This window comes from Cariama cristata, unplaced genomic scaffold (genome assembly GCF_000690535.1).
Source record: "Cariama cristata isolate BGI_N322 unplaced genomic scaffold, ASM69053v1 scaffold14177, whole genome shotgun sequence".
In the NCBI taxonomy this organism is placed as follows: Eukaryota; Metazoa; Chordata; class Aves; order Cariamiformes; family Cariamidae; genus Cariama; species Cariama cristata.
Window position 1 is genome coordinate 5,611 of NW_009626176.1, and position 27,485 is coordinate 33,095.

Here is a 27,485-nt window from a genome sequence, read left to right on the forward strand (position 1 = left end):
ATGGCAAGCACTTAACCACTACGCTTACCGCGATGCAGTGTTCCTTGCAGAAAGATTATACGCAGAAGGTATGTAGTTTGCAAATATAAATTTGATGCTTTTTTCAATTTTGATTTAGGATTTTTGAGCCTCTGGTCCTGCTTTGTTTTACTCCTGTTGTTGTGATAATGAAGTTTATCTTTCTTCTTGGGGAAAGCGGAAGAATGCCTCGCAATTAGGTTGGAAAATCAAATCATGTAACAGCAGCAATGTTATTTTACAGTGAAACCTCCTTTAAAAAAATTAAACTCAGAGTTGTGTGTTTAAGTACAATGTGTATGGTGATTTGTTGTATCAAATGGGAGAGAGGGTTTTTTAATAACCTTAAGCATGGCATGTCTTCCAAGGACACATAAGGACAGATGCAGTACACAAATTCTACAAATTGCCTTGAGATTGAAAGCTCTTAGCTAATAATGCTGTTCAGATATGTTGATTGGTGTGTTAGCTAAAAGAGACAATCTTATGATGATGAGAGAAAAGCGTAGTGAAATTAAGACAATGAGAAGCAGAACATATGGGATAGGTATCTCCTGTTGAATTCTTGTTAATTGTTCCTTCATTGTAGTGCTGTCAGATCTGGGATGTCTTGGATACTGAGCAGGCAGCAGTAGCACAAATCTGTATGCTTCCTGGGTCCTTCAAAGACCACTTTTTTCTCGTGTTCTAGTCCCTCTTCTTCCTTAACCTTTCCTCCATGACCTTGGATAAGCTTTCTGTTCTTCTCTACTTCTTGCTTCTCAGTACTGGTATTCAGCTTTTCTTCTCTATTTTAAAAGGTATTGTCCCCTAATCACTAATGTGAAAAAACCCAACCCGTAAGCTAAAATATAAGCATAATATAATTTCTCATGCTAAACAACTTGATCTTATAATGCGAATTAAACTGTATAACTGGTTTCATACTCGGTGTTTTGTAATGAAACGTTTTGCTTTCAATGTTTTGCCTGACATGCCCCCAATGCACTTCTGAACAACGGAACCGCAAACCTAATTTTTGAGAAGTAAAGACTTCCCCCTCTTCATGTCAAGGTTACCCATGAAATCTGGGTCTTCCATCTGGTGCTCTAAATGAGGTGTTGTGTAGAGTATTACGGAACCTTATAATCTAGGTGTGCATAAAGGAAATAGTGTTTTAGGGATGACATATCTCCCCTGAACACAGCACATTGTGAGATGCAGGGAAACGGTGGATTGAAGGTAATTGCCAAGGATGTAGAAATGAAGAGAATCACTTTTTGCAGCAGCCGAGAGAAAAATAGGAGTCTACTGACGCTATCTTTGCAGAATAATACTGTGTGAGAGTACTTCAAACAGCTTTTTTCAGTGACCAGCAGTGCTGAGAGAGAACAGCATGCATGCTGTCACTTGGTTCAAGCAATTAGCTGCTAACAAAACATCTGGCTTCTGGTTAAAATAAGTAGTTATACTGCAGAGTAGAAGCTGCTGAACTTGAATACAGTGACTCCATATTGACAGTAGTGATTTTACCCTGACAAGAACTTCTTTTAAGTCCAGCTGCAGTTACTGTCCTTGTGGGGACATCTGTGGCTTGGTAGTTTCCCAGATCTCTTAAGTGTGTTAAATTAGTGGATAAAAGAATTGATTTAACTTTCATTTTCAAAAAAGATCTTGCAGTGTTTTTAGGATAAGGCTAATAAAATGTCTTCTCTTTAGGTCTTCAGTTTCTATTGTCACTGTCTAGGTGATGACACGAACTTAAAATGGTCGGGTTTCGGTGTGGCAAAGGATTTGAGCAGGTTGCCCAAAGAGGCTTTTGTATAGTGCTCGTATAGATTTTTCTGAAGAGTTCCATGGAGGTAGATGAACAAACATCAGAATTGTTTATTTTAATGCTAAATTCTATTTGCATGGTAGTGTGTTCTGAAAAGTATAAAGTGATGTGGGTTTCTTAATTGTTTGGAGATTTATGCTGGTTGCCTTTACAGACAGCCTTTCTTTGATTTAAAGTACGTCATTGCATAAGGGTGATTTGAGTGTAACATTTGGGGAAGTACAAAGAATAGGGTAAGACACCATGGCTGTACATAATCTGTGAGTGTATCTGGATATCTCCCTCTTTTTGCTTAAAACCCAGAAAACAGAGTGAAAATGGAGTCATACGGATACTTCACAAAATCGTAGCTTAATGCTTGAATTAACACCACAGCATAGTAACGATCACTGTTGCCTCACAAAAGCACATTCTACGGTGTTTAGAGTTTCAGCTGATAATTTTACAGTGAGGTTTTGAAGTTACTTCAGGGGTTAGCTCTGTGTTCTTTATGCTGTAATCACAATAAAATTCACAGGTCTGTCCTCAGTCTTAAATCTGGATGCCAAGTCAAGCTCTTTGAACAGAACATTGTTGGTGCAGTACATAATTCATCTCCGCAATGGAAGAAGCGTTGAAGCAGACATCAAATCTAAATACTTCCAGTTTCAGCCATAGAGAAATGTTTCTGTCTCGATTACTCTTGTTCTGTGTTCAGATAGAGGTGATTTTTTTCTGAAGCTTGACTGCATCATTCAGAATTTAGAAACTTGTGAGTACTCAACTTGGGAAGAGGATTTGTAGGAGAGCTTGTCCTTATCACTGCTTCCTAACATAAAATAAATAAAGCATCTGAATGGTAGTGTTAAGCCATGCTCCCAATGAAATATTGGGTGTGGGCAGCAAAAAGGACAAGAGTTAATGTTGGGGTAGAGGTGACTGGTAGTTGACCGACTTTTAATAGTCATTAAAATCAGAAAATCTGCTCCACTAAGTCTTGTGAAGATAGAGTATCAAGTCCTTTAGAAAAATAACAGAAGTAAAGTTGCTAACAGGAAAAGGTCACTTGACATTAGCATTAAAACTATTAGTTAGGCTACTTAGGGTGAAATAGATCTTCCTTCTGAAAGTTCTGGTACTTCCTAAAAGGCGTTGTTGTGCCGGTGTTTATACACTTGCTAAAGCTAGTGCAAAGTGTTACTAGCAGGTGTGATACTACTCTGAGCCAAGTCTTGGTGTGACCAACAAGTTGTTAAAGTAGCTTTGGCCTACCAGGAATGACTGCCTTGCTTGACTTGCTGTTATTTTAACAAGCTCGCTAATCACTTATTTAGATCGGGTAGCCAGAAGCATCAAAGTTCTCTTACAACAGTAGATGTTAAGAGTTGGTCTGACCATACAGGAAAATGGCATATGGAAGTCTGTTGTATGCTGACAAATGAAGAAATGCACTTCATTCAGTAATGGATTTCTCTAATATCAATACTTGTTTTCTTGTATCTTGTTTCTAGCTGACCTTTACTCCCTACCCCCAAATTCCTTGTATCAAAATCGTAAACGACCAACTGATGATTTTTTTTAATTGATTTTTTTAGTACATTCAGAAGAAGCACTGTTTTTACTGGCAACGTGTTACTACCGCTCAGGAAAGGCCTATAAAGCATATAGGCTCTTAAAGGGACACAGCTGTACTACCCCACAATGTAAATACCTGCTTGCAAAATGTTGTGTTGACCTCAGCAAGTAAGTAAATCTTTTATGTTCTGTCCAGGGTTACAAATGCCTTTTTTTCTGTTTATTTGGATTTCTCTCTAAAAGCTGTCATATTGCATAAACTAGTGACTAATTGGTTCTTCAGCTCTGAAGATTATTATAAGTTCAATTCATATTGCTTTCAGATATGGACTTAATGAACATTAGCCCATATTGCAGAAACTTCTAAAAGGTATTGAATAACTTACAAAGGAGTCATCAAACTTTGTAGAGGGAGAAAACATTGATTGCCAAGATGACTGAAGGGGACCACTCTGGGAAGTGGTGTTTTGGTTTTGTGTTTCTCTGATACTTTGCTTATTTCATTAAGTGTTTCCAGTATGAGTTTAATGGGTAGGCTACTTGCCTCAAACAGTCAGCTTGCTCCTCTTACCCAGTTACTGCTAATGGGTGGGTGAGGGAACAGATGGCAGACAGGAATTTGTTGGTTTTAAAAACCCACAACAAACCCACCTTGAATCCACATCCAAGAATGCTGTATTCAACATCAAAATTAACCTTGACGGGATTCCTTTAAATATTATGGGGCTAGAGTGACATAGTAGTGTCAAGGTATCTCGCTGGTTTTCTGGAATCTAACAGCAAGAGTATGTAATGAAATTGCTTGAGCTGCAGACCCTAATGCCCTGCGAGTTTGTTAATGAGGATATTTCACTTCTGTGTAGACCTTTCAGCTCAAACGTAGGAGACAATGTCTGGCTGAGGTGCGGAATGGAGAGAATGAGGCACCAAGAAAAGCAAAAACTTTTGTTCAAAAAAAAAACTTTAAATATTATGGGGCTTCTTTACAGAAACTCAAATGTCTCTCTACAAAACAGCTTGTGGTTATGTGTTGTGGGGTTTTTTGGCTTGTTTTTTTTTTGAGTGGCCCTCTTTCAATGACCAGAAAAGAGAGTTTGGTTTCTTTAGGTGAGGTGATATTTGGAGTTTCACATAGTGTGATGTGATTATTTTGCAGGATTTGTGATCCTGCTCACAACATGTAACCAAAATGCAGGCCTCTCCAGAGGCAGCAGGGGAAGCTCCTTTAGTCTTTGATATTCTCTTTAGCACGTGAGTCCTTTAACATCTTTAGAGTAGTGAGGATGTCTTGATTTTTTTTTTTTTGTTTCTTTTGACACTTTTGGAGCTATTAGGATACAGGTTTCTTTGCATCTTCCATTGAAAGGGAAATCACGTTAATGCTCTACTTGGAAAGATCCCAGTGGAGTAAATTTGAAGCTGATCGTTCCCTCCCTTGCTTTTACAAAGTCTGGTGTGTGCATATAGTACATCAGCTTCTGAACTGATTTCAGTTAGATGGGTGGGATTTATTAAACGTATTCTTTAGCACTTTTTAAATTTAACTGTCGTTGAGCTAATATAACTGTAACAGCATTTATACAGATGTACCTTATTTTCTTGTGGGAATGGTCTATACGGATAGAAGCATCTGCCTGCAAGTATAATTTCAGGTGGAGGCAAGAAGAGGTGATTTGTTTGTGCAGGTGTCGGTCTCAAATGCCAGAAGAATGCCTCCCATCCCCAGAAGTTGTATAAAGTAATTTTCAAGCCTAGCAGCGAGCGGCCTGTTTCATGTGAGCGGTACCACTCGCTGCAGGTGTAGTAGATGCAAACCAAGCCTTGTTCTCCTTTTGAGCCCCTCTTGCAAGAAAGCAAGGCAGTAAAATCCAAAGTCTGTGCCATTTCCCAATATCGGATCTTAATTGAGTGCATGGAGCCTTACAGATTGTGTTTCTTGGTAGTGAAACAAAGCCAAACTAAGTGTTGTCTTGGCTTGTTACTAGGTAACGTACCTTCAAAAATGAGGTGTCTAGAAGGCTTTCTTGTTCTCCGTTTAGTATTCTACCTGAGATTAGTCACTTCTGCAAAAGTCATGTTTTAGTACATGTCTCTGGTTTTGGAGTGGTGTGGGGTTTTGGGTGGGTTTTGTTTTTCTTCCATCCCAGTAGAGACGTTCTGCTTTGGAGTACTGCATACCTCCATGTTTCCAGAGGAATCCATCAGTTATTTAAAATTCATTTGCAGGAACTAGTTTGTATGTGCCTTGAAACTTGTGAACACTGACAGTGAATTTCTGTTTCTGTTTGCAGCAGGGTGAAAACACTGGACTACCAATACTGTGAGCCTTGTAACCCCTTTAAACCTTTTGTTTTTTAAAAAGGCTTGCAGAAGGAGAGCAGATCTTATCTGGTGGAGTGTTGAATAAGCAGAAAAGCCATGATGACATTGTTATGGAGTTTGGTGACTCTGCATGCTTTACACTCTCCTTACTGGGACATGTCTACTGGTAATGTTGCTTTTTTATTTTGTCTGATAAAGCTTGGGATTTTTTACTTGACCAAGCCTAATTTCAGTCAAATATGTTTTTAGTCGCCACAGGGTACACCTGTCTCTGGGTTATATGGCCTGCACAATTTCAGAGGATGATAGATGCAGGTAGATAGTTTTGGAAGCCATCTAACCTGGGAATGCAGAAATGGTTTGTGTTTCATCCAGAACTTCTGGCTGACTGAAAACACAAATTCCTCTTCTCCAGGTGGTTACGGCATGCAATCCAAGAGTCGGTTTTTTTTATACCTTTGGGTTTGTTCTGTATTCTTCCCTGAGAGAAACTCTCAAGGCCTGTTTCTCAGTGTTGCCATTTTGATTTTTTTTCCTGTATCTGTTTTACAGATGTATAGCTATAACCTTCATATGAAAGTTTTGAGGACTGCTGGTCAGCATAACTTTACAAATTTAAGTGTTTTGCTTTTGCCTAGATACAAGAACGGTTTCGGTAAATGTGAACAGATTGAATAGTAATAGTGACATTCTTGGATTCTTCTCTAGTATACCTGTTCTCAAAAAAGCTTATTTGTAGCCAGATACTTCGGTGTTCAGTTTAGCCCTTAATTTATATGCAAAAATATTATCCATAGATAATTTAAAATGCCTGGAAGGTCTAGCAATCAGGTTGCTGTTTGCAAAAAAGAAAAAAGCTGTTGTGAAGAACAGCATCTTTCTAAAACAAAAATTCTCCAGCTATACTAGCGCTGATGTAACAACTTCTTGAGGACTGTGTCTAAGTAACTTTCATCTGTGTCTAAATATGTCAAGTAAGTTCAAAAGAACTCAGTATTACTCTGTGGCTTGAAAAATGAGGAATGTTGCTGTGACTCTCAACATGTTCTTGTTTTTCAACTCCACTTCTGTTCAAGAAACCTTTCCAGAAGAGCAGTTCTTATATTTCCCTATAAACTGTTACATTCTTTTTGCAGCAAGACAGACCGGCTTGCCAAAGGATCAGAATGTTACCAAAAGAGCCTTAGTTTAAATCCTTTCCTCTGGTCCCCTTTTGAATCGCTATGTGAAATAGGTAAGTCTGCAGAACTGTTTTACTAGTGAAGATACTTTTTACGTTTCTGGTTATATCAAGCTTTGTGATTTGCCATCGCCATGTGGCAAGGTTTATTTTAGTCGTTGTCCAGAATTAGTAAGGAAAATGCAGCGGAATTCTTTGGGAGCGGTTTTGTGAGCAATAATTCATTTTAAATGTTTTGCCAGTGTTTAGAGTTTTTGTCTTTTTTCTTCCATTTTCGCTACTTACGCATTTTTGGGTTTAACAATACACGTTTTCCAACCTGCACTTAGTAGACCCTTAGAAACTGTACTTCTGAAAGTAACTTAAAAAAGCAAATCTGGTTTTTAATAAAACTGATTGTCCAGATTTGTAGTGGAAGAACACTCTTGATTTAGAGTTAGGGGTTTTAAAACAATAAAATAAGAATGCACCCCTTCTGAAATACTTTGTTTCCTGTCCTCCTTGTTTCAAACTGAATATTCAGCATATAGACTCAGGAATAACTCTGTTAATCTCCTTCCAATCTTACAGGTGAAAAACCAGACCCTGACCAAACATTTAAATTAACATCTTTACAGAACTTCAGCAGCTGTCTGCCTAACACTTGCACAACATTGGTATCTAATCACAACATATCCCATAGACAGCCTGAGACTGTCCTCATGGAAACGCCGCAAGACACAATTGTGAGTTTTGCTGAAATCGTTGTATTTAAAGCAGTCTTTCCAGCTTAAGTGAAAAATGCTAATTAGCAGCTACACTGTGTGGTTATCTAACAGCTGCCTCCCGTTTTTCAGGAGCTGAACAGAATCAACCTAGAATCCTCCAATTCAAAATATTCTTCCTTGAATACGGATTCTTCTATGTCTTACATTGACTCGGCTGTAATTTCACCGGATACTGTCCCTCTTGGGTCAGGAACTGCCATATTGTCTAAACAGGCTCAAAATAAACCAAAAACTGGGCGGAGTTTACTGGGGGGACCTGCGGCTTTGAGCCCACTAACTCCAAGGTAAGTCCATGAGACGGACAATTTCTGTGTATCGCTGTGCTGTTCATAGCACTTGTGATTTGAAACAGGAAAGTTGTCTGATGCTGTGCAGCATACTTGAACAAGCATGTTGATAGTTTATTATAAATAGTGCTGCAGAAGCAAAGGCTAAACAACTTCAGTAACTGCTCTTGGTTCTAATGTTCATCTCTTCTGTGTTTTAAACGAGCCGTTGGTATTTTTGATTAGAAGAAAGGAACTCTTGATTCGGTATATTGCTTATTGTAATATTCACACTGGAAAAAAATCTTTAAAGGAATGTATTTCTGCCCTGGAATAAACTTTATTATGAAAAGCTGCTCTTAAGAGCTTTCCTTGAAGAATAGCGCTCTCCTAAAGAGCATGTAAACATATGCTCAGTCCTATATGCCATCTTGTTTAAACAGCGTTCTGTTACAAGCCATTAATACTTGGATGGTCTGTATCTATTAGTTATTATGCAGGCAGGCAAAGAAAGTTCTGTATCTTTCGATTTCAGGAATAAGAATGTTTTCTATTAAAGTTTTTTTTTATAGATGAGGGTAGTAAGATATTAGAGGATTAACAGAAATCAATGAGGTAGTTCTGAAAGTTGATCATTTAGGTCTCTGTTTTAACCACAGAATCAGGCCGGCTGTCATGGTCTGATGTTCAGACATTCACCCTTCCTCTTCATTTTGTTCTCAGCTTTGGAATTTTGCCACTAGAAACCCCAAGCCCTGGAGATGGATCGTATTTGCAAAACTACACAAACTCTTCTTCTGTAATTGATGTGCCATCCACAGGAGCGCCTTCAAAGAAGGTATCTTGCATTCTGGAGTATGATTGCTGAGTTTGAGACTACAGTGTACTTTAAAGAAGAATCCATAATGCAGATTAAAAAAAACTTTCATGTGAGCTGAATTGAGCTGACAGTGAGGAGAACCCAACTTATCCACTGTTTACAAAATTTGTTTTGGAAAACAATTTGAGTGTGGAACTGATTGCAACCTCCTTTAGTTGTGGAAGTGATTTGGGTTAATTAAGTGAGAATTAAATTTATGTATAATTTGTCTACAAAGTGTGTGTTTGAGGAAAAAAAAAAACCACACAACCAAAAAAGACCACCAACACCCCACCAAAAAAAACCCCTGCACTTACTAACAATTATTTAATGCAGCAAAATAAAATGTGCACCAACTTCTCTGTATTTATAGGCTAGTGATGTTGGGGGTGCAGGGAGCAGTTTATTTTTGATTTGACTGCAGCTGGTCAGGTATTTCCCTGGCAAAACTTTTTAGACTTTTCTGAAGTGTTAGTTAAAATCAAATTCATTGTGGAACAGTCTGTTACATTGAAGCAACTGTTTCTAAAGCCTCAGTATTTTTTTTTTTCTATTTTGAAAATCTTCTTTTCAGCTAAACGAATGAGGCAGCAAGAAAAAAAATACACCGTATTGCAAGTAAAGACATCTGCATTGTAAATATTTTCAGCTTATCATGTCACTTCCTTTGGCTAGCGAACCAGATTTTTGTCTTCTCAGCTTTTATAATGATAAGCAATAGTCTTTTATTTCTAATTAAAACAAGCCCTTTTTTCCCCACCCGAAATGCAGAGGCACGTACAGACTGCCTAGCTGGTGCTGCTAGAGGCAACCTGAGCAAGGTGCTTTATCTTCTGCCACCTGGAATGTACAAACAGTGATCCTTCTAAACAACAAAGGATTCATAACTTTTCAGTGTGTAAGGTGGAGTCCGAAGACAGTCCAAACTTGGCAGTTTTGACTTTAAGGGTTTTTTTTAATTAATGTATTTTCAGGGATGACTTCAAATAATCTGAGAAGCCTCAAGTGAGCTGAAGCTACTGCTTTCTTGCAAGCAGTTCTTGAATTCTTTTTTACAGACCAGAGTAATCAAAATACTGCTGGTGGTCTGCGGAGGGCTGACTGATAGAATGGTGCTGTTTCACTCAGCCTAGTCTTGTGTAGGGGAAACTAAAAATTGTCTTTTTTACTCTGTAAGAAACTGCCATAGTTGCCATAGTGATAAATGAGAGGTGGAGCGTTGGTGACAGTTGAAGAACCATTTGTTCCTTTCTAAAACCAAAAAAACCTGAGGTTTTGTCCCTGTATTTTTACTAAAAATCTAGAAGTTGCATGAGGGATGCTGGTGTCTTATAGAGTAGCCAAACTCTTTAAAGTAAAAACTCAGCGCAATAAGTGTTGAATTCCTCAAAAAGTAGAACTTGAATTTCCGCATTTGATGATCTGGACAAATCAGTTGGTGCTCATCTTGCTGTGCCATTTTGTAAGTGAAGTTTGGGTGCTGTTAAAAACAGTGTTTATCTTCTCTAATTGGCCCGATACTTAAAAGAATAAAAGCAGTAAGCAGATAACTTTTTTTTTTGCCCTTTGAATGGTCTGCTGAAGCCTGTGACTGGGAACTCTGGAATCTCGTTGCACGAGCCATTATGGTATCCTGTCTCCAGACATCTCATTACTGCAACACTTTTTATCAGTTCTCTTAGCCTTGCTTGCTTTTTTTCCTTTTCTTTTGGGACTGGACTGTGCTAAACCAGTCTGCTAGAAGTATGCTTTCTTTGGTTGATCCAGTTCCCATCCTGTAGTTGCTCAGGACCAACCAGTTTTCCACAGTACAGTTGAAAACACTGACTGTGCATATGTAGGAAGGTAAATTTTCATGAGTCTGAAAAACTGCAATAGTTGGCAAAGTGCAGCTCTTCAGTGTAGTACTAATCTGCATTTAATGTCACATGTGTAGTATGTGCTAGATGAAAAGCTTTGGGGAATCAAATTCTATTTGCTGCTTATTTTGTTGCTTTGCTAGGTATGGCACAACAGTGCCCAGGTATAAATTTCACTAATCCATGCCTGTGCTTTCTGCCCAGCTACCTATGTGCTACTAACTAAATACAAATATTTAATACATTTTAATAAACAGCTTAGAATTCTGATGCATGCTTTGTCCAATGCAAATAATTACTTGGCCAGTTTGATTTCTGCTCTTCAAATTACCGAGTTAGAAAAGGTTTAGTGTAACTGTGGCTAGAATGTGCATGACTTAACGGAGGCAGTTTCCTAGGAAACGCTTACGTAAATGAATGAAACGTTAGGATGAATCCAAAGGCTTCCTATCTGAGTAGGCAAGCATGCTTGCTGGCTGCCTAAACTGTCCTCTGATAACAAAGAAACTGAGAAGGGAAGGGAAGGACAGAATGTTAGAAGTCAGATGATGCATAAACTGATGTTGCTTGTGCTGTCATTGATCCCGCTTGCCCGTTTCTGGTGCCTTAAAGAACATCTCTTCCAAACAGCCTGATCAGTGTTGAACGTTAGTGTCCCTGGAGTGGGCAGAAAGATAGGGTTTAAGCTTTCTTTAAAAGGCAGGGAGGGGAGGACCTGTCCTGAATCCTTTATAGGAAGTCTACACCTCGGCAATCAATTTCTATCTGAACTTGGTTCCGTAGGTCTCAGCTTCACAGCCAAGTTATCGCAGCTCTGAGTTCCCACACCTCGGCTGTGCCAGGGTAGGCATCAAAGTGCGCATTTTAGCGCTCTGAAAATGTGTGAAGATACAAGACAATGTTTTGGTGCTAAGTCATATTACATGCTGTGTAACTTGGGGCAAATAAAGTACAAAAAATGTGCGTGTGCTCACGAAGAGTTACTCAACTGACACGCAGTAACTTGCTGCTCCATGTTAACTTGACTGTAGGTATCTGCCTGTTAACTTTCTATGCTGCATAATGCAGGTCTCTTTGATGAAGCAGTTTATTTCTGTATCTGGTCCAAAGGCTTGTGCAGTACTGATTTAATTTGTGAAATACTGATTTATGCTATGAATGGGTGCGCGAAACAGGAGAGTGTCAGGGTCGGATGTTGTACAGTGTGCACTTCAGTGAGGTGTTAATGGTGAATGGCTTCTAGATGTGATTGTAATATGGTAATTCAAAAATCTTTTTCTTTCTGAGGTTGGTTTTTCTTGCACAACTTTCTGTGGAGAAGGAGTTTTAAATATGGCATCTTTTAATTCCTTTTTATTCTTGCACAAATATTTTAACATGTAGTTCCTTGCCACTAGATGGAGATTTTATATCTTTCAAATAATGTGCATAAAGTTGGTAAACTCAATGTTACTGGCATTTTAACAGGTAGGATGAGAAATAGTTTTGATGGTTGCTCCTTGGGTTGGGGCGGAACCCTCACCCTTTGTTGAAAGAATGTATATTTATCCTCCTTTGTGCAGTGTTTGATAGGCAGAATGGATTTGGCTTGGTATAGCAGAGATTGAGACTTTTTAGTGACATAATAACAAACCTGTAGAAACTTTGTGTTATGCAGACTGTCAGCAGGATAAGCCAAGCTGGAACAAAATCTGTCTTCTCACAGAGCGGAAATAGCCGGGAAGTCACTCCAATTCTTGTTGCACAAACACAGAGCTCTGGCCCACAGACAAGGTAGGGAGGAAAAACAAAAATCATCTTGGTATTAACTTTTGCATCTCCTTTCTTGAAGGAATTTGGCATTTCATTTGCCCAACTTGTGTGGATGTTCCTGCAGAATTCCTCTTTGGATGAGGAAGAAATGTATTTTTTTTGTTGGGTAAAATAACTCCAATGTATAAGTAGGAAGCTCATGCATGGTGGTTGGTCTGGTTTTTTTAAATCTCCTGTGCAGTTAAACCATTTCATCAGTAGATGAAAAAGTAGCTGGAAGGAAAGTCTGCTCATGTTCCTGGCATGCAACGGGTAGATTTGGGTTTTTATCCCTTGAAATGCAAGTATCTGTGCTACATTACTTGAGCATCTTTGTTTAAAACAAATATAAAAGCTGTTTTTATTAAAAATGGAGCAAAAACTTTATTTTTTTTTAATGTGTCGTTTGTTTTCAGTACAACACCTCAGGTATTGAGCCCAACAATTGCTGCTCCACCAAACGCACTGCCTCGAAGAAGCTCTCGCCTGTTTACTAGTGATAGCTCTACAACAAAGGTAACAAACTTCATGCATTTTGGAAACTAGTGGGTTTCTTACCCATGCCACTGTACTGACTAATAATTTCCCCATAAGCATAGCAATTCTAGCAGCTTAAGAACAGGTTCTATAATGAGCAGAACTTATGAAATATCTGGCGGTACAAAACATGTTGTTTTGTATATAACAATATGTTATTTATTAAGCTCTCAAGTGCTCAACTAAAATAGCAGGAAGAAGGATATCATGAACAAAACCAAAGATACATGTTGTGTTGACAAATGCAGTGGTGCTGCTAGCTGTCAACCCATTTGAAAAGAGGTCGTGTTGTTCAGACACATTTATTGAAGAATTCATTTTAGGCTGATTTTTGCCCAAACAAATTCATTTTCATATCTGTTTTCTGTTCTTCAAACAACAGAGCAGAACACCAAGGCACAAATACTCATGAGCTGTACTTAGGCGATGTGAACGTTTGCTGTTTAAAAACGAACTATTAAACATTCAATGGAGTTATTACGTGCCTGTGTACATAAGTTTAAAAGTCAAACAACTGGGCATCGTTGTTAAAACTGCAAAGAGACATAAATGTAATTTTACACCATTCACTTTCAAGTTTAGTTTTCTGAATTTAAAAGGCTTTTTATATGTAACTCTTACTCTTCTTACTTGCAGGAAAATAGCAAAAAATTGAAAATGAAGTTTCCACCTAAAATTCCAAACAGAAAAACAAAAAGTAAAACAAATAAGGGAGGAATAACTCAACCAAACTTAAATGACAGTTTGGAAATCACCAAACTGGACTCTTCCATTATTTCAGAAGGGAAAATTTCTACTGTTGCACCACAGATCCAGGCTTTTACGCTACAGAAGGCAGCAGCAGGTCTGTTTGAACACTATTGGACTGTCGTAGAGTAAAACTTAGTGTATCTATATTTTAAGGATGAATGGAAAAAAAAAAGTTGCTCTGGTGTTTGCTTCTTTCTTGTTTCAGTTAGCCTGCAGCTATCACCTTTGTATATTTACAAAAACTGGTTGGATTTAATATCTTCTAGTTAACTTACAAAGAACATGTGAAGAAGTGTTGAAAGTGGCTAGTTGTAAGAAGATATATCTTCCAAGCTCTGATCCTTATTAATGTTTAAAATATTTTCAGGCAAGATCCTTGGAAACTGATTCAAAGGAGCTACGAGTAACCCAGTCATCTTCCCTCAAAACTGAGTTTATGTAGTCTGTTCTCCCTTCATATTTCCCACTTGTTTAAAAACAAGTCTTTGTTCGGATTGTCAGAAAATCCTAGGCAAACTGCTGAATTCTTCTCTTTTGGCTCAGTAACGTTTCCAGGCAGCAAGAAGATGTATCCATGGATACCAGACATGTGGAAACTGTGTTCAGACCTAACAAAATGTTTGAATAGCTGCTGTAAATGCAAAACTCCAGTTGCCCTGAACTTCAGAGTTTCTCTGTTCCTGAGGATTCTGTTGCTGGCTTAAGAAGTCATTACTATCTGACTTCTATTACAAAGGTTGATGTTTAGAATATTATGCTGAAGTTAAGAGTGTATAAGCCTGTGTTTGGGAATTCCTGAAAGATTTTCATAGGCGAATTCAGGAGGAGTGCTTGCCACAATGAAGAGCTTATGGGATTAGCAGTTTGAAGGAAATAAGTCTCAGCTGTCTTTTTTTCCACTTTTATTTATTGTGTTTTTCTCCTAGAAGGTTTGATGAGCCTTCTTCGTGACATGGGGAAAGGTTATTTAGCCTTATGTTCATACAACTGCAAAGAAGCGATAAATATTTTAAGCCATTTACCATCCCACCACTACAACACTGGCTGGGTGCTGTGCCAAATTGGGAGAGCTTACTTCGAACTTGCAGAATATATGCAGGTAGGAACTGTGTGGGTTGATTCTTACTCTTTTCGCTTTTGTTTTGCATAGCTTTGCACAAAATCTGCAGTCTTCCTGCAAAAGCTATGGGAAGTTTACAGTTGAGATAATTGTATAAACATAAAAGTTATACCTGGAATAGATTTAGATGTTGAATCTGCATCAGTAGTCATTGAGTCTTCCCAAAGAGGCTGAGTTACACTTTAGATTTCTCTTCGTTTTAAGTTCTTTCCTCTTGCATCCAACCATTGGGGTCTCCTTGCCTCTCCCCATCTTCACCCACAGCTGTGCTGATGCAATTGTTTGTACTGCAATGTTGTAAATTACATCACTAAAACAGTTTGAATTCTAAAACCAGAAACTTCTCTCGCCCTTTTTAGTTAACGCACATCACATCAATGACCTAGTTTCCCTTGCAGCCTCAGAAATGACAGCATTGGCACAGCTGAGGTGATGTCAAACCGCTTCAGAAACAGAAGCGAGCAGTTAAGGGTAATCCAGCAGTTTAACTCTCCTTGTCACTGTTGTCCTGATAACTGATGTGCCTATTTCCTCAGAAGTTTTTAAAACGCTCTTGACAGATTGTGTGCAGGAGACAAATGCGGTAGGTATCAGAAGCAGTTTTTAAACTGTAGACACAGTCTGATTAGAGGTGGAACACACTGTGCTGCTTAATAGTTTATTTTGAAAACTGAGGCTACAGACCCTAATGGTTTCCTGAAGCTAGGCTTCTTCCCTTGTGGCTGCTTTGAGTGTTGTAACCTGGAACTTAAGTTTATGAAATAGATATCTGTGTCAGAAAGACTTCATTAGTCAACTCTTGATAAGAAGCATAGCTGTCTCAAATGAAAGTAAAGCACATATATGTGTTGTCCCACACTTATGCATGCCCTCCATCCCTTTGTCAGCCGTGTTACCTGCAGCAATTGTCACGTTGCCTTTTGCCTTCTAATTGTTATGCACAGTATCTGGAGGGGTGTAGCACTTGGTATGAATGCAATACTTATAATCTGTTAGAGTGGCTAATAATCATAACTGGCCCATAGAGATATGCTATGCTTTTTTCTAATGTTGTGGGTAACTTTTTTTTGCCTTGCTTGTGTGGTATGATAGAAACAGCATAATCGGAGTCCACGATAGGGAGGGCTGGCTGCGTTTCTGCTGGCATAACTGTTGGGGTATAGTCGGTTCCTTCGCTTGAAGGGGAAGTTACAGGACTTGTAGCTCTGTGTAGTACACTTAAAAAGCAAAGAGAATGCTCAGTCTGGACATAGGTCAAGATTAGAAGCCTCCTATCTACTCTGCTTTGGTCGGTTGTTTTAAATTTAATTTCTGTTCTTAGGCTGAGAGAATATTTTCAGAAGTAAGGAGGATTGAAAACTACAGAGTAGAAGGCATGGAGATCTATTCAACTACGCTGTGGCATCTGCAGAAAGATGTTGCTCTTTCAGTTCTTTCAAAGGATTTGACGGACATGGATAAAAACTCACCAGAGGTATGAAATGCTGTAGCCTCGAATGAGAAGAGAGTAACTGTATGTGCCAAAATCAATGATTCAGAACAAAGCTCTGAGCTCTAATCTGGTTCAAGGGTATTCTCCTGTGAGAACTGCATGGCAAAACTGGAGAGGGAGGTGGCAGGATTGTCTGTTGAACTGATGATGCCTGAAATGGCTTCTTAGAATTAGGATATCAGCTTACATGGAACAAGTTGAAACCTTTTATCTGTTAATGGTTATTTAAGTTTGCATTGGCTTCATTTGTCCAGGAAGATCATAGGCTAGTCAGTCACTCCTACTGCTGCCAGTACGCAAAGATAAGGAATATCTTTTTCCTGTACCACCTTTTAATTGCTGTAGTTAATTCACTGGCACTTAAAACATATTTGCTCTAGAACTTATTTGCAGACAGTGTTGCACGCTTTTATGCCAAAGTCCGTTAAACTGCAGAGTGTGTGATAATATAAAGTCATGATACACAAAAAGCCAGGCATCTTTTAATGGGTGCCACAGTAAAAGTGATAGATGTGTGCATTTATAAATGTGTTTTAACAGAGTTGAGAAAACTGTGGGTTATATTGGGATTTTATTTTTGTTGGAGGAGAGAATCCTGTCCATGTTGTCTTGTTAGCTTGTCTAATAGTGGAAAAATCAAAACCAATGAAGCAGTTGGTAGTTGTGGTAAGATAGCGTGGAGAGAAGAAAATACAGGTTGTAATACAAGGACTGGAAAACAGTTATGCGATTTGGCAGTGATGCTAAAAATTTGGGAAAGCAAGGGACCCTGGACTGTGATAATTTGCAATCTCTTGCTCGTTGCTGAGCAGGAGGGCAAGAGGAGGTTGCTGCTAAAATTGTTGCTCTGCAGATTTCCAGATTTGTCAGTTGGAAGGAGCTGAGGAGTGGAAGTGAATGTACCATCTCTCCCTTCATTATTCTTAAATATCTTAAGATGTTTTATTTCTAGCCTTTTCAACAGCTTCAAAAGCTTTAGTTGTTAGTCATTGAAGTATCTAATTGGCACAAACTTGTTGGGTGTCTTTAGATTCTCAATTTCTGTATTTCAGGTTCTCTATCTATAAGATGTATTTAGACCTATCTGCCTCTCAGGAATGAGACTTAACTGTTGTTTTATTATTGTTATATTTAACTTCCTCCTAGATTAAAAAATAATTATGCAAAGCAGTATGGAAAAAAACTGTGACCTCAAACTTAGTCACTCGGAGTTGTAAAAAGTGTGCTAACTTTGCAGTGCTGTTTTTACTAGGCATGGTGTGCTGCGGGGAACTGTTTCAGCTTGCAACGAGAGCATGACATTGCGATCAAGTTCTTCCAGAGAGCCATTCAAGTTGATCCAAACTATGCTTATGCCTACACCCTGTTGGGGCACGAATTTGTGTTAACAGAAGAACTAGACAAAGCATTAGCTTGTTTTAGAAATGCAATCAGAGTTAACCCTAGACACTATAATGCATGGTAAGTTTTGCTTCATCTCCCTCTTATTGCATGTATTACAGAACTTCTTTTGGAGAAATATCTTCCGGGTGCTGCCACTGCTATTGTTTCCCTACCACTCCTCTCTCCAAGAAGACAGCAAAGCTATTTCCGCAGAAGATGCGGGCCTTGTCTGCTTGTTAAAGAGTTACTTTCACAAGGATGGAAAAAATTGGAGATTTTTGGCTTCCACAGATCTTCTTGGCTGTATTACCCCAGCTATTTTGTTCTATTGTGCAGCACTCCTCATGCATCTAGTTGATTGTTCTTCTTTTACAACTTCTTACAACTTTTTTCTTCACTTGCAGTTGGAGAGATGAGAGATCTGGCCCTTTATACCTTAGGATACAGTTAGTTTCTTACAGCTTTTTCTGTAGGAAAAAAACGTATAAAGCAGTAAAAGATCTGCTAGTGTAAGTCACCTAGTCTTGAGAAATTTTTGTATGCTTTCTAGTTTGTAGCTGTTTAGCCAGTCTTCCTGTGTTTCAGATATCAATTCTTCAAAATACCCAATTGAACCAAAAAAAAAAAAAACCAAGATAATTTTAGGACAAAGCTTTTTCCCCCAAGAAGCTGTTTCCCACCCTGGATGGGGTTGGCAAGTCTGTCGACCATTTCTGCCAGGTCATATTCACTGACAAAGACTAGTTTGATTAGAATACAGTCTGTCTTAACAGGATTGTTTTTCTGCTTGCAGGTATGGGTTGGGAATGATTTATTACAAACAGGAAAAATTCAGTCTAGCAGAAATGCATTTCCAGAAAGCACTTGATATTAATCCTCAGAGCTCAGTCTTACTGTGTCACATTGGAGTAGTAAGTAGATTACACTTAACTCTATCCTTGTGTTTTAATCTGCTTCTGTACTTTGTTTGCAGTAGAAAAGTCATTCTGAACGCTTTTAGCAAAAAAAAATAAAAACCAAACAAGTTCAGGGTACCTGTTGGAGGAACTTAAGTGCTGTGTGAATGAATAACCACGGGATTAATGTGTCAGAAAAGAAAGCCTCCTCTCTCTCCAAACTACTTTTAGCCAGTGATGAAATCATACTGTTAGGTCGTATTTGAGAGTCAGCCCAAATAGTAGTGATATGAAAATCAAGACACTGTGCAGATATTAATGTGAACAGAGTATTTATAGAGGTTTTTTTGTATTTAATACATAAGAGATGAAGTGGGGTTTAACTGATATTGCATGCATTTGGACCAACACTTCCAGTTCTTAAAAACGCTAAGACACCCATCTCATCTTTCAGAGTGCGATATTTTTGTCTTGGCTGTATGTCCGCGTTGCCCTCATTCCAGTCCCTTGTGGACGTGACATTGTACTACTTAGGCCGCTTTATGCCAAGTGAAGTTTTAAGTAGCAGGCAACTACTTCAGCTGCCATCTGTTATTTGATCATTTATCTGTCTGCTACTGCAGTCCTTAGAAAACAGTAGCCTCACTCTAGCGAATGCTTGCTTTCAAAGTTGGGAAGCAGTTCTCAGATATTCGTGGTAGTAACTTAAGGCCGTGTAAGTACGATGGATGGTTACCTGCTGGCATTCATTTGCTTTCTGTGTGGCAGCAAAGCTGTGTCAAACTCTACAGGGATAGTGGCTGCTTTTCACTTGTATATGGAGAAAGGCCTCAAGTTCACCCCTGGCCAGAGGTTAAATGATTTCTGTAAGCCACTGGGTAGGGAAAATGTTTTGAGGTGGAGACAGGCGAGGTGAAGTTTTCTTCCTGTAAGAAAGCTTGTTAAGACTTAATCTAGAACTGGACAAATATATATTTTTTTAAAGGAACAGGTTGTAAGTGGTCTAGAACTGGACAAATATATTTATATTTTTTTAAAGGAACAGGTTGTAAGTAAATGTAGTCAAATAGATTTGTCTTTGGCAGATGAGCTGTTATTTTTCCTTTGAAAATTGTCCTCTCTTTCTGTAATAGGTCCAGCATGCACTGAAAAAATCTGAAAAGGCTTTGGATACTTTAAACAAAGCCATTAACATTGACCCCAAGAACCCGCTATGCAAATTCCATAGAGCTTCTGTATTATTTGCAAATGAAAAATACAAGGTAAGATTTGGTACATGTAGACAACATTAAGTTATCTTTAAATTGCTGTAGCTAGGAATGGGGATGCACTGGAAGCTAAATGCTTACAGATGAACACTGGGTAGCATCAGGGCTTGCAGGAAGAGCCTGGGACATTGGCCTCTCTTGTAGAGGCTAACATGAAGCATTTGCTTTGACAAGTGCAAACATTGCCAAGGGAACTATGTTAAATTTTTTGGTTGTTATAAAATCTGGGGCCAACAAATGATGCTTTCTTAATTATTATTATTTTAGTCTGACCCTGGAAAAAGAAAGGAAAGAAGGGGAAATTATTGCAGCTGCCACCGACATGTGGCTGTGTTATCATGAGTTTATACTAAATTACTAAAAAAAGGCTCAGCAAACTGCCCCATAACCAATTACAGCAATAAGAACCAGCTATTTCAAAGGCTTTGTTATCAAGTGAAAAATAAAAAACGAAGCAATTTTGGTCTGATGCCCTACTGACCTGTACCCTGTTTAGAATGAGTGAAAATCTTCCCACAGTCCAGTGACTGTCCTCTGGCCTGGTTTTTTGGCCACAGAAGACAAGCCACAGTCTGGTTTTTGAAACCTTGCTTCAGAAATGTGTGTGCATGTAAAGGGAAAACTTTACTTACCACTGTGTTTCTTAAATTCATAACTAAACCAATTAAATATAGAATGTATTAAGATTAAGGACTTAATGAAGTGCCCATTCGTAGATTGTTTTTAAAATTTAAAAGCAGAGGATAAATACAAGAAGGGGGGAGGGGGGAATCTAATAGCCCACTGTCTTACTGCCCCTGTGCTAGTGAAGGAACTTGTTTTCAAGTGATGTGAAGTGATGGTGAAGTGATGTTTTAGGAAATAAAACATTTGGACTCTTCTCTTTATTGGGCTCAGACTTGTAAGTTACACGGTTCGCATAAACTACATAGAACTTGATGAAATGTTTTGGGTTTTAGCACCACTACTAAGAGAGTTTTGATAGTGTGATAAATTTGGCTAGTCTTAGGTAAATAAATGTACGGTTACACCTCCATTTATGTAGCAAACTCTAACTTGAAATTGACTTCACATGAATAAGTTTTAGAGGGTCGAATGGAACTTTTTGTAACTAAAACCAATGTTTATTTCTAACTGCAGACTAAATATTTTTAGGTAGAATTTCTTAATAATGCCAGGTTACTGTCACAGCAGCATAAACTGCTCCAGTGTCAACAATTAGTTTAAAAGTAAAGTAGAAGTTTCACTAAATATTTTGGACTTTAAATGCCTAATACAAACACAGTCATCCTTTGTAAAAGTCCACAGATACCTATCGAAAACCAGAACTTTTCAAAAGCATAGGCTTGAGAGCAGTACATCAGCACAAAACACATCGATACTCTTAGTTTTTCAGAAGCGCAGGACACTAAAGGAAGTGCCCACTGTAAATACACGGTCAGCTTCTTGTCTTCTACCGTATTATGGCTTGTTGGGGGCGACGGGGGCATTTGATATCAGAGTTGTTAGGTGTGTTGTAGGAGTCCAAAGCCCAATAAACTCGCTCTATTTCTCTAATAATGGTACTGTAATGTGCTACAATCTTTAAATGAGAAACTAATGTAAAAACAATTTGATGCTTCTCAGGAGATTGTGCTGTTGTTCTTGATGGAATATATTGTATGTAAATGCCAAGAGGTTTTTATTTTTTCACATTGGTGCTAAGTCGCAGTTCAGCGATGTCATAACTGGTTGCAGACTGCTACCTTGTACTTACTAAGGTCTGTCTTCTTCCTTTTCAGTCTGCTTTACAAGAACTTGAAGAACTGAAACAGATTGTTCCCAAAGAGTCTCTTGTTTACTTTTTAATAGGAAAGGTAGGTAAAACTTAACTGTGATCATAAGTTCTTTCATTTCCTTTGTTGCAGAAATGTATGCCTAATGAGAAAATTTGGTGTCTGTCACTAAGCTGCTTCCATTTGGAGTAGTATTCTAAAAATTCCCGAAGCTTTAAATAAGGCTTACTGCTCACAGCTTTATTATGTATCAGCTTTTAAATGCAAAAGATAGTTATTACTGGAGCAGCCCTCAGCTCTCTTTAAAACAAACCAAGAAAAAAATAACCCAAGCAAGTGTTGTTCTTTGCCTGCTTTGATTTCACCACTGTCAACTTGAAAGAGAATTAATTTTTAAAAAGCAAGAAATTGATCCTGATAAAGATACTTCACTGAAAAGAGATGGTGGTTATGCACACAGCCATATATCTTTCCCTGAAAACGGGACTCTGTCAAGACTTGATTCAATACAATAGCAATAATGTGATCAGTGGAAATCCTTAAAATTTTGAGGTATAGTCCATCAGTCAGTCAGCAGTGTTGGTTACTTGTGCCTGTAGCTATTGAAATGTTGAATTGCGTTCTACTGCTTTGTATCAGAAATGCTGAACAAGGAGTAGTTGTAGAGTACTGCTAAGTCTCCATCGATAGCCTCAATGTCCTTTTCAGCTGACAGGCTCCCCGAAAGAGTTGTGGAAGGTTATCACTTGGAAAGTGAAAAGAGTCTTTAATGAGGCTAATGGAGCACGCTAGCACAGGAAGAAATATTCTTAGTTTGTCAGCTGTGTTTACATTCCAACTTTCTTTGTGTTTAATGCCAGAGAAAAGTAATCTGGTAATAGAAATCCTCCTTCCTCACCATCTTCTCTGCTAATATGCTTTAAATAAGTTCTGCAACCTTCTTCGATGAGGCGTCTGTTCACTAGGAAGCAACAAGACAAACTTACCTCTAGCACAGTACTGGATAACCTTCACAGCAAGATTTCTTTATTTTTTTTTTTTAAACTGGAGAGAGGTAAACAGATTTGTGCTGAAATTTGTTGACTGGTATTTGTGCAGGAGTTGCTGGACCTCTGAATTGACGTTAGAGTTGCCACGTCTTGACAAACTTTAGTACTTTTCGCTGTTTAAATGCTTAACGCAGATAGATTGCTTGCTCATCTGTCCTTAATGGTAAGGAGAGTTTCAGTGCAAGTTACAGGGACAAGGGTGGTAAAATATGGGCTGGATTCTGCAATGCAGTGTTGTCTTCAAAATGTTGCCGTTCAGTTTAGCAGGACAAGCTGGGTGTCACTTAATGTCCCGTTATTTTCTCCACGTGCCAGTGACAGTTAAGATGCCACTTGAGAATGTAAGAGCGGCCATGCTGAGTCAAATCAGAAATCTGTCTAACCGTGTATCCTGCCTTTGCTAGCCTTCAATTTGAGAGCTGTAGGGAAGAGTATAAGATACTTGGTGATACGTGGAATACTTCACCAGACTATTCTCTGGGCCTCTGACATGAGAAATCTGAGACTTTGGACTTTTCCTAAGCCACAAGTAGATTTGGGGTTACAGTGACTCAAGAAATTGAAGGAGTGGTGAGGGGGTAAGACAAAACAAAGCCCTTTACACCACTCTGCTGCAGAGTTCCAAAGCTTAAATTTATATCTGAAGATCCGCCTCCTTATGGTTTTGAATCTGTCAGCTGCTAGTTTAATTTAATTTTTGGGTCTTAAATAGAAACACTTGCTGACTCTTTCTGGACGTATTTGCTGTTTCCCTTGGGACTCGTATAATAAATCTTTCATATCTAGCTTCTGTTGCTTTTTCATAAAATATCAGTTAACTGTGGCTTGGTATGTTTGTTGTCCAAACCTTCAATTCAAGTAGCAACTTCATGCAAATGTAGCCTTTTATGCTTTTATTTTAGGTTTATAAAAAACTGGGTCAAACACACTTGGCCCTGATGAATTTCTCATGGGCAATGGACTTAGATCCCAAAGGAGCCAATAACCAGATTAAAGAGGCCATTGACAAACGTTACCTTCCAGATGATGAGGAACCAATAACTCAAGAAGAGCAAATCAGTGAATGTTATCCCTATGAATCAGGTTTGTATTTCAGCCCTTTCTCATTCAAGGAGGTATTTCCACTTAGGTGGTCAGAAGAATCCCAGGTTTAATAAGCGAAACATACTGCTCAGCCTTGCTGCTCGGCAAGTAACAACTCCAGAGGTTCTTCATTTGGAAGATTTCATTCATGCTTTCTCAGTAAGCATGAAATAAAGGATCGTGACATTTCTTTAGAATCTGCAGATGGAGTAGGACAGAGATAATGACTACTGTAAATTCATACAAATCGTGGTTGGCTAATAGTACCCTGGGAGAGTAACGTGTTCCCAGAGCCACAAATCTTCTCTCGTAGAAGCATCACATCATTTCAAGGTACCGGAATGGCAACTGAAACTGTGGAGGCTTTGTCGAAAGTTAAACAAACTGGATGTTGGGTAAAAATATTCGGTCTGCTAAATGCAAAATGTAGCTTTTGACAAAAGTCATGGAAGAGTTTCATTTGAATCAAGAGAAAATAAACCACTTGTGTTATACTGCTTGGGAATAACCCATGAAAAGGAATAGCCCGGTTTTCTCTTGTCTCTAACTTTTCATTATGAACTTAAATTCTCTGAAGCATGGGTAGCTCTGTGAAGCATGGATAGTCATAAATACTGACCTCTTCAGAGCAGACTTGAAATAGCGATAGAAAATAAATACTAATAAGTAATTTAATTCTTTGCCTCCAAAGAAGAAAATACAGCAGGTTTTGGATTCTTAATAGATGTATACTAGGTTCTACAATGCTAAATCTTCAACTGACGAAGTTGTCAGGTTTTGCTACTGTATATCACATTGATTTTTATTGATTCTGTGTACAGTGTGCTTTTTAATACTGAAAACTTATCCTGCACTGCAGTTCCTGAAGTATCAAGAGGTTTTTCTCTCCCTGCTGTTGAGGTTGGGCTTAGAATACTGGCTCACGGGGGGCTGAGGTGTTTCTGACCAGGAGATGGAGACAGAGTACTTGAACTGCTGAGTGGCACCCAGGCAGTACGAAATAAATAAAAAAAGGCACACTATACCTCAAAAAAAAAAAACCACAACCAACCAAAGCCAAACAAATAAACAAAAAAACAAACAAAAACCAACCAACCAAACAAAAAAAACGCACACCCAAAAAAACCCAAACCAACCCCCACAAAAGAACCCAAAACCAAACAGAAAAACAGTCAAAAAAAAAAAAGTAACCACTTCATCTGTCCAGTAAACATAAACAAAATAAAACAGTGTTAGGCTGTGTGTAAGCAATTTGGTTTCCCTGGCTGTGCAGATTACAGTTACAGTCTCAGCAGAATAACTTTTAGGATACATGAGACAAGCTAAAGTAAATTAAGATGGTAGCGGCAGCAAGGGGGAATTTTTTTTTAAATACATTAGCCATTTAATATATAAGCCATTTTGTGCATTAAATTGCCCAGCGTGGGACCGACTGTATCCATTGTACAGAAACCTGTAAAGTGTTTGCATTAAAGCAGTAAAAGGCATCTGTGTTTCTTCACATGAAACAACTTGGGTATTAGGGAATATACAATTCATATGCTAAATTGTACTGTGGGGAGGCAGACTCGAGTTGCACTCCTCTATGTGAAGAACAACCATCATTAGATATGTACCTTTGTTCTAATTTTAACAAGTAGAGGCTACCCTTCAATACTTAACTTCTATAAGTATGTACGCATTTATCTTGTATGCTGTTTTCTTGGAAGCTCTAGGCTAGCCATCGTCTGAGCTGAGCGAGCAGAGTAATTCTTCAGCATCAGAAACATCTGTATAATACTTAAATGCGTACATACTTATAGAAGTTATCTTGTATGCTGTTTTCTTGGAAGCTCTAGGCTAGCCATCGTCTGAGCTGAGCGAGCAGAGTAATTCTTCAGCATCAGAAACATCTGTATGCATTTACTCAAAGCAGTTCTCTTGCCACACGTCTCGCTCAGTATTCTTTGTCACAGAAGCAGGGAGCAAGTAGAGGCTGCCTAATGCTGCTAACTGATTTATTATTTGATTGTAACTGAGTGGTCACAGTGCAGTAATGCAGCGGGTAACTAATGTGAGCATTTTGGGCAGCTGGTGTGTTTTGAAGGAGTGGGAAGGTTAAGTGGTTCTTGAGACAATTTTGGAACCCTCCCATACCAGTCCCTACCTAACTAGGTGTCAGAGATTTCAGATTTTTAACAGAAGATGGCTAAGGCAGCATGTTTTGTTACTATGTACTTTGTGTTAATTTCTTTCTAAATGCTTTTATGTAGACTTCGTTAAGCTGACAGGGGTCAGGTGTACCAGAAGGAAAAAGGGAAGAGCCACATGGCTTTAAAAGTGTCGTGAGGGGAAGCCCAAACTTGTTGCTGCTGTGCTTTTGACGTGCTGTAGTCAATTGTGGGGGAATCTTTGCAGCGAAGCAGCCCAGTAGTGTTTGACTACTTTGTGTTTCTTTTTCTTTCAAGTTGGCACAGACGAATCCCAAGAGAGCAGCATGACGGATGCAGATGACACACAGCTCCATGCAGTTGAAAGTGATGAATTTTAACCTCCAAAAGCCAGTATCTGAACTTGAGTGTGTGACTGGTACTGTTGTGTTCTCCCCTTCCTTTGCATCCTGGGTCTTCACATCACTGAGCCAGCATTGTCGTTATTCTCCACCGACACCATGAGTACACCACTCTGACTTAAACTGTACACTGAGTTAATGGCAGTGCAATATTCAGCTGCTACCGAGTCTGACTAGTTGGCTCTTACGCATTTATGACAGTGACTGAGGCGGAAATGCTGGTTTTGGACTCCCCTTTGCTGGAAAAGTATCATGGAAGAAAGACTCGTGGTTTGCTGTAACGAAGCCAGTAGATGTGGGGATAGTACTAATGAAGCAGTCTCTTGTTCTTTTTCCAGAAATGTGTCTTAGTTTGGTTCTTTTTTGGTAAGCAGAGTGCTGAACCTCATTTCCAAGTTCTTCAAGGACAGTGTTGACAAATGCGGGCTGTTAAAGACTTTTGCATATTGTAGTGTAACCTAAATGCCAGGGAATGTAAATGACCTTAAAGCTCCAGTGTCTCCGGTGAACAAACACCATGCACATGCTCAGGACAGGGAGTGTGTCAAACTACATAAAATACCCGGTGTCCCTACTTAGAGTGCAGACTTGCAGGAGTGGAAACGTAGCAGGAGAATCACATTGCAGAGTCGGAGCTTTCGTGAAATGCTTTCAGGTTCTAACCAAGAATTAATTTATTCACCTAGATTCTGAAAGGTCGGTGTTTACTTTGTACTTCACAGAAACAAGTCAGCAACACCTTGCTTCATTTTGCATATACACCTTGACTTGTTCTTCCCTTTTTAAGAATAAAAACTAATAAAGGGCAAAATCAAGAGAGAAATGTAGATGCAACTGTAATGTGAAAACATCAAACCCTTAATCCAGAGTGACTGAGTGTTTCTAAACGGATAGACTGGGAAGACCGTGGAAGCCTTAAAACAATCAGAACCTTAGTCAAACGCATCAAGTAACTGTCTAAAACTAGTATCATTTTTAAGACTCTTTTGTAAGGTGTGGTCCAAGCAGATGCAAAAATGTGCAATTACCTGTCTTTCTCCTTTTTTATTTCTTTTTTTTAAAGCTGTTCTTTAAGATTCTCCCTCTAGGAACACTGTCCTCTTCCACAGAGGCTGCTTCTGCGAGAAGAAAGCTGCGTCATGTTAACGA

General features: G+C 38.7%; 1 protein-coding gene across 1 annotated transcript; it reads left to right on the top strand.

The window, feature by feature from the left end:
* CDC27 (cell division cycle 27) lies at window positions 1-26,315 on the top strand. Its single transcript, XM_009703920.1, is given in 17 exon segments — window positions 1-68; window positions 5,751-5,876; window positions 6,847-6,944; window positions 7,461-7,615; window positions 7,727-7,941; window positions 8,647-8,761; window positions 12,299-12,414; window positions 12,849-12,948; window positions 13,606-13,813; window positions 14,646-14,818; window positions 16,161-16,313; window positions 17,584-17,792; window positions 18,508-18,625; window positions 19,744-19,872; window positions 21,660-21,734; window positions 23,605-23,761; window positions 26,233-26,315. Coding segments are annotated over 17 exon segments (2,298 nt in total).
* The last annotated feature ends 1,170 nt before the right edge of the window (window positions 26,316-27,485 follow it).